The sequence below is a fragment of the Phoxinus phoxinus genome, assembly GCF_949152265.1.
Source record: "Phoxinus phoxinus genome assembly, chromosome: 10".
Lineage (NCBI taxonomy): Eukaryota > Metazoa > Chordata > Actinopteri > Cypriniformes > Leuciscidae > Phoxinus > Phoxinus phoxinus.
Window position 1 is genome coordinate 11250182 of NC_136885.1, and position 20485 is coordinate 11270666.

At 40.9% G+C, this 20485-nt stretch overlaps 1 protein-coding gene across 4 annotated transcripts in view; it reads left to right on the forward strand.

The window, feature by feature from the left end:
* The first annotated feature begins 655 nt into the window (after positions 1–655).
* cobl (cordon-bleu WH2 repeat protein) overlaps positions 656–20485 on the forward strand; it is a 106573-nt gene continuing 86743 nt past the window's right edge. For all 4 annotated transcript variants that reach the window (XM_079626306.1, XM_079626310.1, XM_079626309.1 and 1 more), the window contains exons 1-2: positions 656–802; positions 1147–1264. In XM_079626306.1, the coding sequence (XP_079482432.1) occupies positions 1230–1264 (35 nt within the window). In that variant the 5' untranslated portion in view covers positions 656–802; positions 1147–1229. The remainder of the gene's footprint in view (positions 803–1146; positions 1265–20485) is intronic.

The window sequence follows — 20485 nt, forward strand, 5'->3', positions numbered from 1 at the left end:
AACGCCCTCTTTGGGTTATAGTGCAACTGGATCTGTCATTCTGGGAAGACAGTTGTAAAATGGTCGGAAACCAATTGTTCAGAGGCAGTGGTGATTAAATCACAGACAATGATGGAGCTGTCCTTTTATTTGTAATTTAAGTTCGACTTTGATATGGTTTGACCCAGGGCCGTTAAATATGACGAGAGTTTTGCAACGGCTCTGGTTTGATCCGTGAATCCTGCTTAAATAGACAGAGGGCGGGGCGTATTAACGGGGAGTAGCCACTCAGGGAGACCGCAAAAGAATAACAAACGCTAGGGACGCTGGGAATAAACACTATTTGAATATTAAGTGATGGCTTTTGTTGCAGCTTAACGGTTGGGTTACCACAGTAAAATCCCATATTTCCATTAGCAATTACACATTGATATATTACAAGAACACTGGGGACAATTACGTAAATTGATTTTGATATTGATATTTTATAAAGACAATTAAAATCGGTAATGACAAAAAAACAACATATATAAGTATAACGCTAATGCGAACTGTCCTTTAGATAATCGTTTTTAGGTGGTTAGAGAGAGTAATTTATTGACAGTCTCATTGTATCAATATTGTTTTCTCGTGCGCACTGTTCTCTCACTGTATCAATACCCACTATTCTCTCGGGCGCGCTCTCGCGCTCAGAATTCCAGGCTACAGTTGAGCGCGGGCTCGAGAAGCCGCGGGAACGGCGCTGCCTGGTGGACGGATTAGAATAGAATCCCAGAATTCAGAACTCCTGTGCCGTTTTTGTCCGTCTAGAATCCGAATCCACGTAAGTATTTAAGTGTTTTATATCATAGAGATATTTCGTTGGCGACATTCGTTTTGCTTTGGCGCTTAACTTTTGATGGGAATAGCTGCGTTAAACTTTTTAGTGTTACGTTCGTAGTCTCTGTTGTGGCAAGTGAAACATTATTTGAATGCCTTCATTTGCTTTCCTCATAAGTGTGTAACGTACACCAAACACTTGTCCAGACTGCGGTAAATGTTATTCTGTGACCGTGGCACCTTGGTGCTGCTCAGCTGTGTTTTTTTGTAAAAGAGTTTTATCCTTGTTCTGCTAAAGTGTATTTTCATGTTCTTTCTTTAAATGTGACACTCGAATGTTTTTTTTAGGTAGGCTAACGTTATATACCAATGTCCCCGCCTGGACGTACGAGTGAACTGCGTCGATACAAAACGGATTTAGTTTATGACAGATGAATTTGGGAGACGCTACCATCAGACCTGTAGGGTGAGTGTATTATATTACCAAATGTTTTCACTATCTATCTATCTATCTATCTATCTATCTATCTATCTATCTATCTATCTATCTATCTATCTATCTATCTATCTATCTATCTATCTATCTATCTATCTATCTATCTATCTATCTATCTATCTATCTATCTATAGACAGATGATGGTTCATATAGTGTGCCTATTTGAACAATTTCTCTTTAAACTATCTTGACCACCTTATATATTTAAGCCACACATCAAATCTCTCATTCAACTATTTTTATTTAGAGTGAAAGTATCCGGAAATGAGTTGGGATTGGGAGTTTAATTAAGTGGAAGTTTAAGGCAGGGCATCCTGCATAGGGATGATAAAATCAGATACACATTTAGACAAAATTAGTACCCCAAATACTAATTTGGGAAATTCAGAAGTTTTTGGTTTTACTTGCATCTGCATTTGATCTGATCTACTGGTCTATAACACTCATAAACAAAACAATTTGACAAGGCATTATTTGGCTGGTTGGTATTTAAGCTTTATTCTAACAGCTACATGAGAAGAGAGTAACGTTAACCAGGAAATTAAAACAAATAACTGCAAGGTCACCTGCTTTTGTGTTCCACCTCTCTCACCCTTTGTCACCTGAGCTGTTGACTCAAAAGCTCATTATTCCATTTTACTGAACAACATGTTTCCATAGTATTTCTACATCAAAATGGTGTACGTTAAACATAAATTGTGCTATATGTTTGGTATTAGTAAAGTAAAGCATCATGAGAAGTAAACACAGGTGTGATATAAATTCCTCTCCAGTGGAATTGCTTTCTCACAGAAACTTCTGGTGATGGTAACATATCTCAGACTCAGTATCCATTTAAAAGTTAGCCATTGAGTGTCCTCCCTCTGACAACACAACAGTCTGTTTTGTGGATCTTACCCACAGCCCCCCTTTTTATGTAACCAGACCTCATTACATTGCTAAAGCAGTGGACGATTGTGGTTATTTAAAGCCTTAACAGTTGTTGAGCATTCCCACTGCCATCTTCTCATTACTGTAGTATTTCTCTTATTTGTGAGTTTTCAAATAAGATTCAGGATGAAGTATTTTTTTGTTTTGGTCTCAGTTTTGCAATATGTCCATTGAGGATAACATGGTTCAGTCTTTTAAAGCACACATTTTACTCCCAATTTATGCATAAATGTGTGAGTTTGTGGTTACTACGATATACTTACCATTTCTTTGCGAAATTTGAGAAATGTCTTTCGTTAGGTTAAATGTTTCATGTCTAAAAATGGCTCTTTGAGAGCTTTGTGATTCCAGAGAGTGCAAGACTCCCACAGGCCAGTTGTCTTTTCTAAACTGATCATTGATTTGATCATACAGTATCTTGAATAAACTTGTTGTCTTTCGGCAAAATTAGCAGTTCAGACAATCTTAGTATGATGTTTTTTGCCATATCACCCACCCCTACACTGGAGTCACAAGGATTTAAATTGTGTCTTTACTACCTTTTTTTGGGCTTGAAAGTGGTAGTTGCAAAAGTCAATGGATGGACAGAAAGCTCTGCTTTATTTTGATGGTCCCCCTACTGACTGTAACTTTGTAACTTTGTCAACTTATTCTACTAACTCTAACCCTAAACTAATAGTCTGCTAAAATGCTGAATGGGTCAGGATGTTTCCCCCATGTTTATTTTGTCCTTTTTGCATGTGGGTGTTTCGCTCTTAATTAGCAGCTAATTGTTTTCTTGCTCTATGAGGAATTCTTACTCCTGCTGGATCTCATTGTACAATTAATTGTTTTCCACTAATATGTACAGTACATCAGAATACAATGTGCACACGGCACAGTACATCAGAATGGACATATTTTGAAAAACAAGGTAGAAAAAACAATTGTCTCTGTTCTACTTAAGGTCATCTGAAGTCCAAGGTTTTTAGTCTTATTGAGATTAAGGCACATTCAATCAGTCAGTGTTGGGAGTTTTGTGTATTCAGCCATGAAGGTCAAACAGTATTGAAACAGTGAATTGAATGGCTATACATTTATAAAATACGAGAAATTATTTGAGATAAGCACTAAGCATTTTTCTCTAATGACATCCAGGTAAAGAAAGACAACAACAACACCCTGGAAAAAGAGTAACCTACAGTTTAGGGCTGCGCGGTAAATCCTTTTAGCATTGATTTCGTAGTGTGCGCACGCAGCATGATCGCAGGCGCAGCATGTGTGATGTCAATTATAGGGATCGTAGTTGATCTGTGAACTTGGGAGAGAACAAACGTGTGTTAGTTTCTGATATTCTGTGCACAAAGGCTATTCCTATAAAAAGGGATAATTCCAACTTTGCTAGGCAATCTGAATCTGACGCTTCTAAATCAGAAGTTTTATTATTTGTTACATTATTTGCTGTTCAAAATCAGAGTTGTGTGCAGTAGTAATGCATATTGTTTGTCGTTCTTACAATCATGTGCAGAGATGGATTTAGCCTATGTTTTTCAGTGCGCTGTTAACGGAAGAGCGCTTTCACTACAAGATCATACTAGCACGTCAAGTTCATGTGCACATTCGCGTCTTTTTATGCAGATGTAAGCTGTAAGATTACTTTTATGTTGTCTATATCTGATTAATCTCAAATAAGACTCGTTTGGTTGAGTTCAACAACCAGCTAGCAAAACGCTGCAGTTAACCGACCATTCATTCACTCTTCAGTTTCAGTTTAAATGCAATGTCCGACATTATTGACTATCATTGGGTTATTTGAGATGGTCATATTCCTTTTAGATTGATAGGCAAAAATCATTGATGATATTAATAATACAGTAGTGTTATTTTGTTCTCATTTTATTAACAGTAAACCTATGCTTTAAAAACTTGTTTCTTGTTGTGTGCGTTCGAAAACGTGCAGCGATGATTGTAATCACTTTCTATAATTAATTTTATTACCACCAATATGCTAAATTCAGCATTATAATGAGAAGGATAGTGCTTTAGTTGCCCGCGTATTAGCGCGCTGTTAAGGCAAGAGCACATCCAGACCACCTTTTCAAACCGTAGACTGTAAAAAACTAGCAAGCTCAAGTTTGCATGCGCATTTGCGTCCTTTTATGCAGATGCCAGTTGTAGAAAAATACTTTTGAATAGTCTGGCTATGCAAGATTAGACTCCATGAGATGGAATACTCATTGTTGAACATAGTTCTATTGACACCACGGGCATAAACCTTTATTTGTTCGCCTCAGTGCACACAGCAGCTCATATTTCTGCTTTCCTATGTCAGCCTCCCTGTCACTGGTGCTTAAAATAGAGCCCACAACAGATAATCCTATCTATCAGATGTACTAACCACTGCATCATACACCCTTCTCCCTGTTCACACCCACCACAATCCTCACTGGAGCTTGTAGACACACCCATATAAAACATGTTCCATGTCTAATGTTCTGAAAAGTTATATCTCTATTTTTGTTTTGAAGTGATATTCCTTTTTAAGACTTACAAGTGTTCTTTTGAGTTAAAAAGGCTTCACACAACTCACAAATGAGCGTGTCTCATAGGCTGAAAGATGAGAGACAAGCTTTGCATATCTGGCACAGCACATGGTCTCTTAATATTAGCTCAACAAATATACCAGCTCTGGCACAAGCGTGGTTCATGTGTGGTCTGTTAGTGCATCATCAAGTGTGATGAGCTTGACCAACTTCATGTTTGTTCATGTGAACTTTACTGAATCCTTCACTTTTGAAGTAGACTGGAGGCAATGTAAGATCACAGTGGACAACCAGGATATTTTCAGTTGGATATTGCAAGTGATCCTAACTCGCTGAAGTTGGGCTAACTTATTTGACCCCGATGGGAATGAGATATTGTAGCGTCTTCATCTTCTTTGGGCTGGGCTGGGCTGATCGTCCTTGCGTTTTAGCTTGTTATACCGTGACTATTTTGGGAATCTGCTGTCAGGCGGTGTTTAATGAGAACTGTTCAAAACTCAGTTCAACGGCCTTTATAGAGGCCACAGAGCAACATGTCTACAAGAAAGTTGGTCCGTCCTCCAAGACTAGTCTCATAGTCATCTTATTACCCCATAACTTGGAACATTGAAACAACAATGTTGTTTCTCATAGGATCAAGGTGTGGTAACATTGGGCTAATTTCAGATGACATTGAAGGGCACTGTGGAAAGTAGACGCTATTGGCACAGTTGTTCCAAACAAAAATTTAAATAAAAATGTTCAGAAAAAATGTAACAAAAACTCAAATTAAAATAATAAAAAAGGCGCTACGCTCTCAAGGCAACATTCTGACAGTCATGCACTGCACCCTTAAGTGTACTCACTCAAGTGTTCCTGAGTGAATAGGGCATAGTTATGTTTGCATTCGAATGGAACTTTACTGTCTGTTATTGATCCCCTGTAACTGTAGCAACTACTACAGATAATCTACTTCCATGCAGCCCATCTACAGTACATCACAAATAAAGTAAATTTTATCAGTAAGTTCAAACCTAAATCCTATTTAAACAGATTTCCTCAAATAAAAAAACACATAAGTCAGCAGGTTAATATATTTAATTATGCATTCACTTCGTTAGGATGTTGACATAGCAACTGTTCAAGTATCAAGTAAGCTTCCTTCATCAATTTTTCTCCTTTAATCTGATATACAGAATTTCAAAACAGTATTGTGCCTCATTACCGATAGTATAACAAACCTATAAGCAAGCTTAATTGTTATAGTTTGACATGACATAGAAGAAAACAAAAAAGTTTTGTGTATACTTTCAAAATACCCCTCACCTTGCTCATATTCCGAGTGGACGCATGCAAAATCTGAGGTAAAACTCAATTTAGTTTTCCACTCCAGATAAATATATTTAAAAAATATTATAACCAAAAAAAATTATTAATTTTAAAATGTAAAATTAACATGACTGTAATTTAAACATAGGCTTTGTAAAAATATAAACTTTAAATATACATTATATATAACGGTAACACTTTACAATAAGGTTTATTTATTAAACAATAGTTAATGTATTAACTAACATGAACTAACCATGAGCAATACATTTGTTTCTGTTTTTGTTAATCTTTGGTAACGTTAGCTAATAATAAAGAAGCTGTTCATTGTATGTTCATGTTAGTTCACAGAGCATTAACTAATGTTAACACATTTTTTATAAAGTATTAGTAAATGTTGAAATTAACATTAACAAAGATTAACAAAAGTTGACTAGCAGCTGTATTGTTTAATCGACTAGTCGATTAATCTCGCACATTCCTAGTCTTTGCATAATAGTGACTCTCTTGTCTTTATAGATCTGTCCAACTCAAAGTATGGTTGCATTATGTAATCGATGCGAAAAAAGAGAACAGAGAATGAGTTACAAACTCATTACCCAATTGTAATCTCTTAGAGGCTGAAAAAGACACTAGAGGCTAAAAGTGTCAGGCGCCCAGGTCGAAGTTGCAAAACCTTACGAATGTGAGCGGAAAGGACCAGCCTGCCGTATACGCCACATACACCTTCAGTGTGGAAGGAGATAACCCTACAGAAAAACAAACCAGCAGTAACTCCAGCACTGTATCAATCGGGCAGTAAACTGGGCCCCACTGACCGAGACCCGCAATATGAAGTGAAAACCCATCACTTAATCCATTAATACATCTTAAAACAAGTTTTCATTCCTTCATTCAAAAAATGTAATTTGATTTAAGGATGGAGATTGCACAGGAAAGTAAAGTGAGTGAGTGAAAGCAATTGAGACATTGCTTAATTTGTATAATCTTTACTCTTATTAGTGTCGTGCTACAGACCTAATTTAAATATTATGCAGGAAACAGAAATCCGATCGGTTATCCAGATACAGAGGCTACTTAATATGAACAAATGTAAAACTCATGGACAAATCAGTTAGCTGAACACATTGAGTGTTAAAACCGCTGAGTAAAGACACTGGTTCCAGAATTGTGCTTTGAACTGCACCACAGTTTTATTCCTAATTGCTGTGCAAAAACTTGATGGAAGTCATAAAGGCTAGCAAAGCATAGGCTACCACATCAACATTTATATAACCTTTGATAGTGAAATGGCTATTAAACCACCTCATACACTGTATAGATGACAAAGTGCAATATTTATTTTATGACATTATATTTTTGAGCATTTTGCCTTTATTAGACAGGACAGTATGAGGAGAGAAGAGATAGGATGCATGAGGTGGATAGAGGGGAACAGGATCGGGGAAGAACCTCAAGCCAGGAGCTCAAACTCGGGTTGATAGTCAGAGTACATTATTCTTAGTGATGTGCTGCAGACATTGTGAGCCAACTACACACTCCTCTAATTCTCAGACCCTAATTAGAGCATAGGTGGACGGATCATCCCGTGACGCACAGCAGACAGTGGGAGAGTGAGTGAAGCTCTGGCTAAATCCATGCAGGCATTGGATTAGGAGCTAGTTTAAGACAGAGACAGTTTGGGAATCGACCCATTCATTTTGCAGAAGGCCATTGCACACTGAGTCTGAAATTCGCATCCGAAATTTACGAAAAAAAAATACGACCTCACGTTATGTCAATCACGCTTGCACACTGCCTCTGAAACTTTCGTCAGTCATACATTTTTTTTAAACGGGTTCGATTTTCTGCGTTTTTCGCATTCGGAATAAGCAGTTTGAATGGTGTTTGAATAGTGCTTTGACAATTCAGAGCCACCGAATCACGAATACGAAAAAACGCATACGAAAATTTCGGACTCAGTGTGCAATGGCCTTAACTCTGCTGTCAGTGTTTCCCACATGATTTTGTGAGACTATAGGGTGGACTTTTATAATTATTATTATCATCCCAAAGACAGTAATATACTACTATTTGTAATGCAACTGCACTGTAAAATAAATTTAAATGAAAAATTCCATATAAGCATAGAAATGATTTTACTTCACACTACAGTAGTAAAGTTTTAAATCCATTGGTAATCAGTCAATAACCGTAGTTTACAATTCAATCTCGCTTTTAAATACGGTTGTAAATACAGCTCTGTATTATCAGTATGCTGCAATAAGCTGAAGTGCCTTAATAAAGCTGAAGGTTTCCTTAAAACCTTACCATTGACTGTTTAACAGGAACTTGAGATGCTAGTAGGGATGCTCATATTGACCGTTTAACCGTTAACCAAAAGTAAACATTTTGACCGATTAATACTATCAGTTAAACCGTAAAAAAAATAATAATAAAAAATAAATAAATATATATAGCTTTTTTTGTTGTTGTTTGTTTGCTGCATGGTTAAAAAAATAGTATATAGCCTATATTTGTTAACTCACGGGGTGCGTCGGCACGCGCAACCACACGCGCCTAAAGACAGATTTCGCTGAGCAAGCTAAATGAAGCAAGCGAAAAGAAGTAGCCTACTGTGTGGGACAATTTTGACAGAAAGGGCGACGAAGTTACTTGCAAAATATGCTACGCGGTAATAAAATAAAGCAGTAGTGCAAGTTCAATGCAATAGGCTATCACTTGTGAAGCAAACATCCACAAGCAAATGAAAGGCGCTTTCCGAAGTTGGCCACTCTAGCGATACACTATCTCTGTATTGCCGGGACATCTGTGCCATCGACTAACATACGGGGTCTACATCATGTAGACATGTTACTTTATAAAAAAATAAAAACTAGACAAGCTGTGGATTGAGGTAGGCCTGCTATTTTTATTTGACGAAAAAACTTAGTTTGATGGAAAAAAAAAAACAGTTTTTGAACTGATTCAGTGTTTTCTTCTTGTCATCTTAATTTGTTAATTATTTAGCCTAAGTTTAAAAAATATATTTAGTGTTGGCCTATTTTAGTTTTTTATATATATATTATTTCATTCTGTTTTTCTCTGTTGTCACTGTCAGAAATGCTGCAGGTGCGTGATCATTTGATGTGGATCCAGGTTCTGTTGTTGATCTGTTCTGCATGCTGCTTTTTGCACGTTAAAATAAACCCGTGATAATTTTTTTTGTATTTTTAACGGGTCACAGACACTAGTTAATTTAATTTTTATTTAATGGCAATTCAATATTATAATCTTATCAGTTAAGGGTTAATAATCGGATAACAAGCGGCGGTTGTCGGTCGGGAAAATAAACCGAAATGAGCATCCGCTAGTTTAATTCAATTCATGGTGCACTTAATACAGAATAGCACCTTTCCCCATCTATTCTCTCACACTCCTTCTTTCCATCACCTTTTTCTTCTCTCTGGAGAGAGGGGGTAATTGGCCCCAGAACCCCAGTGTGTGTTTGTACCACAGGGCCAGAGTTTTCTGTCTCCCTGGAGAACGGACTGTGTTTGTTCCAGCAGTCATGGAAGTTAAAGACCGCCTGCTCTCTCTTTCCATCTGTGGGTGTTAGGATTGAGAAAGAGTGGCATTGTGGAGTAGACTGAGTGCTTGAGGAGAGTCCTGTTATGTTATGTTGTGGAACACCCTGTTACCTCAACCAGATTTCTTTAGTGTGGAATAACCTGATATTATTATGAAATAATTTTTAAAGACTTTCTTATTTTCTTATAAAATTATACTTATACTTATAAACGTATACTTATACTTGAGTAGTTTGTGACTTGAGGACTGTAAAGACAGACTGAAAATGGTTTCTTCCTTGATCTCAATTTTTTCCAGCCAATCTTTGATTTATAGACATTGAATGGCTTTCTTGAGATACATGTAACATTACGTGACATAGACTATTGTTTACAAGCAAATGATGAGGTAAAAAAAAAGAAACCTATACATGGATGAATCGTTCACAATAATATCAATAAAAATAGATAGGGGGAGTTTCCATTCATCATAGTTTAATGTTTATGTGGTGGAGCATACAGATCACAACAGGACAGCTTTTACAAGTGTTAGTGTCGTCAGTATGGTAGCATTTCTGTGAGCTGTTTATAGCTCCTCAAAAGACTGGGAAGCTTTAACCTCAGCAGTAAAAGGGTGGGGCTTTCTGACAGTGAAATGGCACTGTAACCAGAGATCAAGGGCAGATGCAGTGCCAGCAATTCATGCTTAGCAACAGCAAACAAACGCTGGTAAAGAGATGAATGTCCCTCCAGATTCACCAATCGCCTTGGTCATTCACACTTTGAGTGAGGCATAGATTTGCAGCTGCCTCTCTCTCTCTCTCTCTCTCTCTCTCTCTCTCTCTCTCTCTCTCTCTCTCTCTCTTTCTCTCTCTCCCCCTCTTTCTCTCTCTCCCCCCCCCCCTCCCTCCTTGGGTATAAAAATAGTTTGCTATGTGAGCACCATGGCTACACAGAGGCATGTGCCTGTTGTTACACCCTGCTGATCTGCTGAGGGTGAGGGAACTCGTTTCCTCAATGGAGCAATGCACACCAAAAACTTAAGGGATTGGTGAAGCGATATGGACCTTGACCGTGAGAGATAGATTTAAATCTGACAAAACTCTTCAGTCATTTCTAGAGCTTTTGGTAATCATACTGATATAAATGTATTTTAAAAGGGCAACACATATGGGCATATTTAAGGAACTTAGCCTAACTCATTTTGTGTTATGTATCTAGCATCATTCAAACTAAATGAATACCACTTTGTTTGCTTACCTTTTAAAAGGCAATAGTCAACAACATGTTTAGTCACTGATCTCTGGAAATAATGGCTTAAATAGATCCACACTCACAATGGCCTATCCTGAAAGAGAACAGCAAACACTCTGGATCCTTCAGGTTGAATCCCATTGTTTGCTCTGAGCTAAAACAGAAAAGCCCAAACAACAGCAGGATTAATGTGGCCTAATAAAGGTGCTATTGTTTGCTGTGCTGTTCAGTTCACTAGAGCAGTGGTTCTCAACTGGTTTGACCAATGGGGCCCACAGTTTTCCCATGGCCATCAAGCCGTGACCCACTTTAAAAAATAATATATACTGTGTGTGTATACTGTATATAGTATATACATATATACATTTGTTTTAAAAAAACAAAGCAAATTTATTTCACAAAAATTGTTGACACACATACAAGTACCATCCTCCTTTACTTAAGACATAAATTGTAATAATATGACTAATACTGATGAATACACAGTAGGCATATGTCACGACACACACACAGGAAAAGGTAAGGTCCAGGCGCAGTATTTATTAGGGGAAATCCGTACTCACAACTAGTCCAGGCAGGGGTCAAAACCATATAAGCAATCCATAAACCAAAACAAGACAGGGCAACAGACATCAGAAGTGGTGGGACATATAACAAGGACTCCGTGACACATACTAAAACAGACAGGGTTATATACACAGGGAAATGACAATGCTAATGGGGAATAGGCTGAGTGCAATGATTAGTGACAAGGGACAGCTGAGTGCAATGAAGAACAAGGATCGTGGGGAAATGTAGTTCAATAGTGTGATGGACACCGTGGGGAAGGAGGACATCTAGTGGTGACCCAAGGAACATAAACCAGACACTGTGACATAACCCCCCCTCTACGGAGCGGCTACCAGACGCTCCAAGACGTGACCGACAAACAAGAGTCCAGGCGGAAGGTGGAAAGGTGGAGGATCAGGGGGTGGGATGGGGGGCCAGGTCCATGGAGGAGAACAGGAGCAAGGGGGAACGGATTAAGCGGCGGCCAGGGCAAAACAGACAGTCCATCGGGCGGCCAGAGCGAAGCAGACAGTCCATCGGGCGGCCAGGGCGAAGCAGACAGTCCATCGGGCGGCCAGGGCGAAGCAGACAGTCCATCGGGCGGCCAGGGCGAAGCAGACAGTCCATCGGGCGGCCAGGGCGGAGACGACCCCTCGGGCGGCCACGGCGTTGAAGACCCCTCGGGCGGCCACGGCGGAGACGACCAGGGTGAAGACGACCACTCGGGCGGCCATGGCGGAGACGACCAGGGTGAAGACGACCACTCGGGCGGCCATGGCGGTGAAGACCAAGGCGGGACAGGGATCGACCCTGGCTCAGGAACAGTCACAGACACCAGCGGCTCAGGAACTGCAACAGACACCACCGGCTCAGGAACTGCAACAGACACCACCGGCTCAGGAACTGCAACAGACACCGCCGGCTCAGGAACTGCAACAGACACCGCCGGCTCAGGAACTGCAACAGACACCACCGGCTCAGGAACTGCAACAGACACCACCGGCTCAGGAACTGCAACAGACACCACCGGCTCAGGAACTGCAACAGACACCACCGGCTCAGGAACTGCAACAGACACCACCGGCTCAGGAACTGCAACAGACACCACCGGCTCAGGAACTGCAACAGACACCACCGGCTCAGGAACTGCAACAGACACCACCGGCTCAGGAACTGCAACAGACACCACCGGCTCAGGAACTGCAACAGACACCACCGGATCAGGAACTGCAACAGACACCACCGGCTCAGGAACTGCAACAGACACCACCGGCTCAGGAACTGCAACAGACACCACCGGCTCAGGAACTGCAACAGACACCACCGGCTCAGGAACTGCAACAGACACCACCGGCTCAGGAACTGCAACAGACACCACCGGCTCAGGAACTGCAACAGACACCACCGGCTCAGGAACTGCAACAGACACCGCCGGCTCAGGAACTGCAACAGACACCGCCGGCTCAGGAACTGCAACAGACACCGCCGGCTCAGGAACTGCAACAGACGCCACCGGCTCAGGAACTGCAACAGACGCCACCGGCTCGGGAACTGCAACAGACGCCACCGGCTCGGGAACTGCAACAGACGCCACCGGCTCGGGAACTGGCTTGACGTAAAGCTCAGGCTCGGCAGACGTGACGTGAAATCCAGGCTCGGCAGACGTGTGTCCCCTCCATGCATGCAGTACTGCCAATGCATAAAAAAGTAAAACAGCCCTCTTGGCCATGGCAGGACTTACGGGAACAGCGTCTGGCACAGGAACCGTCTCTGCATCGGCAGACGTGACGTGGACAGTCTCTGGAACGGCAGACGTGACGTGGACAGTCTCTGGAACGGCCGACGTGACGTGGACAGTCTCTGGAACGGCCGACGTGACGTGGACAGTCTCTGGAACGGCAGACGTGCTGTGCCTCCTCCACGCATGCAGTACCGCCACCGCATAGAAGAGGAAGACCACTCTCTTGGCCGTGGCAGGACTGATGGTGGGCGGCTCCGAGACAATCTCAGGGACGACAGCGGGCTGCTCGGAGGGGACGGCCTCCGGGACGACAGCGGGCTGCTCGGAGGGGACGGCCTCCGGGACGACAGCGGGCTGCTCGGAGGGGACGGCCTCCGGGACGACAGCGGGCTGCTCGGAGGGGACGGCCTCCGGGACGACAGCGGGCTGCTCGGAGGGGACGGCCTCCGGGACGACAGCGGGCTGCTCGGAGGGGACGGCCTCCGGGACGACAGCGGGCTGCTCGGAGGGGACGGCCTCCGGGACGACAGCGGGCTGCTCGGAGGGGACGGCCTCCGGGACGACAGCGGGCTGCTCGGAGGGGACGGCCTCCGGGACGACAGCGGGCTGCTCGGAGGGGACGGCCTCCGGGACGACAGCGTGCTGCACCGGGACGGCCTCTGGGACGACAGCGGGCTGCACGGGGACGGCCTCTGGGATGACAGCAGGCTGCACGGGGACGACCTCTGGGGTGAGATCAGTCTCCGGACTGGCAGACTTGCGTCTCCTACCCCCTCTCCGTCTATGACGGCAAGACGGTGGCTCCGACCCGTCCCTCACCAGCCCAGAGTCGAAGGGGGACCATGGTGGAGAGTGGTGTTGGATTCCCTCTCGACCAACCACTCCTCTGCGACCTCCCCGGGTCCCACGAAAAATGACCAGACGGGTTCCCTCAAAACGCTCTCTCCTCTCCCGCTCGTTGACTGGGGAAGAGAAGTTCGCAAACATACTGCTGGATCCTTTTGTGTGACGGAGTCCTTCTGTCACGACACACACACAGGAAAAGGTAAGGTCCAGGCGCAGTATTTATTAGGGGAAATCCGTACTCACAACTAGTCCAGGCAGGGGTCAAAACCATATAAGCAATCCATAAACCAAAACAAGACAGGGCAACAGACATCAGAAGTGGTGGGACATATAACAAGGACTCCGTGACACATACTAAAACAGACAGGGTTATATACACAGGGAAATGACAATGCTAATGGGGAATAGGCTGAGTGCAATGATTAGTGACAAGGGACAGCTGAGTGCAATGAAGAACAAGGATCGTGGGGAAATGTAGTTCAATAGTGTGATGGACACCGTGGGGAAGGAGGACATCTAGTGGTGACCCAAGGAACATAAACCAGACACTGTGACAGCATAAGGTAAGGCTTTAAATAGCAGTCCCAAATTAGTTTTTGGTAATAAAATTAAGTTGGTATGAGGCACCACAGTCATCTCAAAATAACACAAAATGAAAATAAGATGGCATTTTGGGATTGTGGAAACAACTGTTACCATGGTGAATACAATAATACTAACATGAATTGTTAATGAAACCTGCAAACTGCTTCTGAATAGAATGAACATCACACCTGCATGCAATAATTCAACATACCAGTTATGTGATTTATTGGTACTTTACTTTTATTTCATAACTTACTAATAACTTACTACTATTCATAACTTACTAATTTGGCCAGGTCATGTTTGTAAATGAGAAGATGTTCTCAAACAGTTTACCTGGATAAATAAAGGTTTAATAAAACTAAAAAAAAACTAATTGACAACGAAACTACGATGTTGCATGCTCGTAGTTTCTTTTGAACGAATGAGGCATTTCATATATCGCTTTCATATGTACTACTGTACGCCCAAAGCGCTTTACAATCATATCCGGGGATCTCTCCTCAACCACCACCAGTGTACAGCATCCATCCCTACTCTTTACGAGAAGTGCCATGGGATTTATAATGACCGTATAGTGTCAGGACCTAGGTTTATATCTCATCCGAAGGACGTTGCTTGTTACAGTATAGTGTCCCCGTCACTATACTGGGGCTTGGGCCCCACACAGACCACAGGGTGAGCGCCCCTCACTAACACCTGCTGGCCTCACTAACACCTCTTCCAGCAGCAACCTGTTTTTCCCAGGAGTCTCCCATCCAGGTACTAACCAGGCTCAGCCCTGCTTAGCTTCAGTGGGCAACCAGTCTTTCCGCGACTCACTCAGAACGGTCTTGTGACCCACTCTACCAGTTGAGAAACACAGCACTAGAGCATGTGCTCAGGTCAGATATTGCGTACTACGTACAAATATATCCAATCATTTAACACTAATTCATCCATAGACATTTTGTCAGATATCTTTTGCCGAGTAATATAATTCATAGTACTTCCCTGTACTCTGTACTACTACTTAAACACTTTCTCTTACTTAAATGGACTAATATGGTTTTGGGGTGTCTGTGCTTAGTGAGAAAAGTCAAGATTAACACACAAGGGAACACTGAGAAGGTGTCTGTGAACTCTCATTTAAGGAAAAGGGTAAGTTTTGTTTTGTTTTCGATTTGCATAACTTATATTTTGTTTTAGCTTGCTTATCAGAAAAATCTTCCCTGAAATTTGTTAAAAATTGTGTCGAACAGTTTGTAGCTTATCTAAAACACTGAATTATTTCCAAAGAATATTAGCATAATTTGAATTGTTTTTTTGAATGGATTTGTACATGTGTGATGCAACAAGCAGTTTCTCTGTTCGCACTAGTTATTTCAGTGACCAGTACCTACACCAATAATAGGTACATATTTTTTATTTTTATGCTAAAACAAAAACATAATTTAGCAGTTGAAATTAAATGCACAGTTCAGTCTGAAGTTAAATTAATATTTTACTCAATAATGTACACAGAATTTACTGGGATTATTTGAAAGCAGAAACTGCATTACCCACTGACTAGACTGATGGTAGATTTGGTTGGTAGCTTGGCATTTATTTAACGAAAGATAACATACTTTCTAAGCAAGACATTTTACAAAAGGATGGTTAACTCAGCCTGTGTTTACCCATTTTCTTAGATACTTAAAACAGGTTTTCCTGTTTTCGAATGTTATCAGCACTCTTGAATGGACAGAAATGGCATCAGAACATTTCCTTCTCTTTTGAGTAACAGCTGATAGGTTAAATGATTTATTTAGCCAACCACTTTGTTAGATAGCACTGAAAGAGCACTATTATGTTTTTTTTTAGGACTGCACTTGCTAAACAATAGAATCTCTGGGAAAAAAATGCATGTCAAAAATGGGAATGTCACAATGTTACATTGTTTCATTTTTTTCTTCCAGAATTTTTATTTTATTTTTAAACTTTTTTAAACGCACAAAACGTATATAGCATACATTCATACCTGAATGTGAAATTACCATGGTTTTTATTACAATTACAATTATTTTTTTAATCAGAAAATAAACCCAAGACAAGTTGCCAGTTTTGATTAATCAAAGAAATAATAAACAGCTTAATCGCTCAATAATAAAAAATAATAATTTGTTGCAGCTCTAATTTTGGTCTTAGCCTAATTTTATTAGATTAATTTGCTAGTAAAAGCTGTATATTGTTTTCCCTGGAGATGTTAACCGGAGCAGAATGAGTCTAATAGACAGCATGGGTGTTGAGGTGGGAGTTTGTTTAGGTCCTGATTTGGGTCATGTAGTCCTTCATTCTAACTGATCCGTTAATCGTGTTGGTGAATCAACAGTGTGTTGAAATAGGCAGGTTAGTGAAGGGCTATTCGTTTAACACACACAGTTGATTAGGCATGATCTCAACTGCAGAACAATCCACCTGTGATTTCTGAATGTATACCTCATTGTGTAATTTCAGTAGATTCTGTCTTCTGATTTCATCTCAGAAAATATCACGGTTTGACGATTATCAGTTAAAATACCTGTTATATGAGTGAAAACTATTTATTATTATTTTTTTGGTTGGACAAATGTTTTATAACAAACCATTTATTTTTGTTTATTCAAATTTCAATAATCGAAAACATCGAATTAATTACATTTAATAATTAATTATGGATTAGATTAGCTACTTATTTTTTATCATTAATAATAGAATAATAGTGTTCTACTATGAAATGTATTTTATTTAGAAATTCTTGTTTGTGTGTATAATTTTTTTTGGATTCTGTATTTCATGATTTAATACAAACACTATAAAAAAGGTGGTAATGAAATTAATGCATAAAACCTAAACAATTTAATTAACGGTTTAAAATGTAATCAAATAATTTTTTTATCAAACAACTTTTATCCTTTTATTATTAATTATTATTATTATTATTTTTTTTTTATTATTATTGTCATAATTTATTCAAGTTGAACTGAACCTTTATTTTTAAGTGTTGTAGTTAAGATCTTTGAGTTTCAGAGTGCATTTGACAATGTTTACTTTTTTTCTCGAATAAATGGCAAAATGCTCATTAAGTGTTTTCTCAGAGCAGCTCTGGTGATTTTCCTGTCCTCATATTGACAACATGACAATATGATAGCACGCAGCCAGTGAAAAACACCAGCCGCGTGCTACAAGTTATAAGGCAAAACATGACATGAAAGCACACGGCTGATGCTCGTGTTTTTGTCATGTTTGTGAGCACATGGCTTGTCATGTTTGCTTGTGGCATGTGCTCTCCTGTTGATTGTGTAACCCCACCCATCGTTACCTGCCTTGTTTGCTCTTTATTTAGAGGGCTTTCACACTGGGCTCGTTTGCTGCGGTCCGAGCGCGATTGTTCCTGATTCTATCAAACTCTGGTGCGTTACGTCATCGCAAACGTGCACGGCGCATGATAGAAAACAGAACACGGGTCAATATATTGTGTTTTTAATTCATTCGGATGCGCAGCTGAGTGAACAACACAGGTTTACAGTGTGTGTGTCGCATAAGGTGGTCTTCTGCTGCTTGCAAACGGACTCTTTTAAGGAGACAGTGGATTTCCAAATTTGTTGCCCTGATTCCACCCGCTATGCGCGAATACACTGCAGGCTCACTCTCGCTCGTATCCAAGGTAAATCATCAACACTATCATCCCTTACATGCGTTTTATTTAACTAAATACATAATAATCAGATAAAACGCATGCACAGGTCACTTTACTTCCTGAAAAAGCGCGCACCCGAGTCCATGTTGCTTTCACATTCACGAGAACCGCGGCACGAACACAGACCACAGGTAGTCAACGGTAGTTCGGTACCCTAGTGCGCACCCGGGTCCACATGAGAGCGTTCACATTAGAGATTTTTCATGCGAACCGTGCCCCGTTCCGAACTAAACTGCCAGTGTGAAAGCATCCTTATTTTCCTTAGCCCCTTTCACACAGAGATTCCAGAAAATACACGGATAATGTGTCCCGGCACTAATGGCGCAATTGTTAGCAGGTTTATTATACTGCTGCCCCTTTAAGACCGGCATGTCCTGATTTTGCAGAAGTGTTTGTTAGAAGTGTTCCTGGGTTAACATATTTTGTTGATCCTGGAGCAACATTCCTGTCCAAAAAAATGATTCCTAACCATACAACTACCCCTAAACCTAACCCTACCCATCACCTTTTGCCATAATCAGAGGAAATTATAGGTGAAAAACACTGATGTAGAAGCAACTAACCCTTGTAAGCCTAAACTTGACATAAACTGTACACTTGTCCCTCAAATCTGATTGGTTGATTGGAATGTTGTTCCAGGATCAACACAGATGTTGATCCAGGAACATCTTGCACTTGGTGAAATCATGTTCTGCTTAAGACTACTGCTTAAGGCTACTGATGCACCATATTCTCCCAACTATTTCCATAACTGTTTAAGTGAATCTCCCATTTTGACATATTTTCATGTACATTTGATCGTTTAGACACGCACATAAAACCTGTCTGTTTCGAAGCTCGTGCCGCTTTGCGAACAACATCTCTTGCGCAGATTTTTATGCTTTAATAGCTATTTTTATTATTAAACGCGTCACGCAATTTAGCAACAGTAGCTAGACTGCATTTTACAACAATCACCGATCGTGCTGATTCTGTCGTTAAGTTTGAGTTTTAGGGAGAAATGACAGCATACTGCTGCGAAGGGAAGTTGCGCTAGACAGAATGTGGCTATAGTTTTTAATGGTTTTACCTCACTCAATATATTATTTTTATAATCTTTGGAAGCTGAAATCTAAAATAAAATCAGACTAATATCACTGATCTAAAGTGGCACCAGGCTCCGTTTGATTGTTTAGTTCTGTCCTCCGTCGTCACTCATTAAGCAGGGCTCGTGTTGTGCGCGCTGTGGCTCTGCGTGAGAGATCTCTCTCTCTCTCTCTTTCTCTTGGACTGCGAATAGCAAAAATATATCACAGACAAATGGTTTAATATTATTATACATAGAAAGCATACAATATATATATTTTTTAAATAACGTCTTTAGCAATAATAAATAGTAGCCTATGTGTATTTTCTTAATTTCTCCAGTACCAACAGCAGAACCGATAACGTCCGAGCTTATCGATACAGCGGTCTTTCAAAATTCAGCCCCCGGGCCCGTTTAATACTGGGTTTCGGTACTCATCCCTAGTTCACATACTTTCCGATAAGATCCCGTAGAGACACGTGACATCAGGATGAGACGTGTAACGTACGCGTCGAAAATATCAACACTAACTGCCGAACGATCTCAGCTTCAGTGCGGATAGTAAGGAGCTCCCTGGTCTCTGCTTCGTTCTTTCTTTTATTGATGACGAACACAAACATTCTTCTAAGAGCAGCAGAGTCACGCAATGGCACGTGCGTTAGAGCTTAGATTCTCTGCCCGAGCCCGAACTTGACAATATTTCCCGCCACTATCCTCGGTCCGGGCCGGGCCCTTGATCAAGCGCGCCACGTGTCATGCACAGCGTCTCCTCCACTCGCACGCATCACACCGGGCATGCTGCTGTGCTGTATTGTGTAGCTCAAGTGCAACATGGCGCTTGAAGATGTTAAGAAAAAAATTAAAACAGGAGAATTAACTTTGAGCAAGTTTGGAGGAAAGTCGGAGGTATCGAACCATTTTAAACAAGTCGCTTCTTCATTCGGATCCATTTGCGATCCATTCCATTCTGGATAAACAAACAACGCAGTTTATATGCTTCGTCCTTGTTGCATTATTCATTAAGACAATTCTAAACAGATTTCTGTTAGTTCAAACAACTCGGAATTGTAGTTGAGAACGTCAGTTATAACGGCCCACGTATTAAAAAATGGCCGGGTTTAAATCGGGCTCGGGCTCATAATTA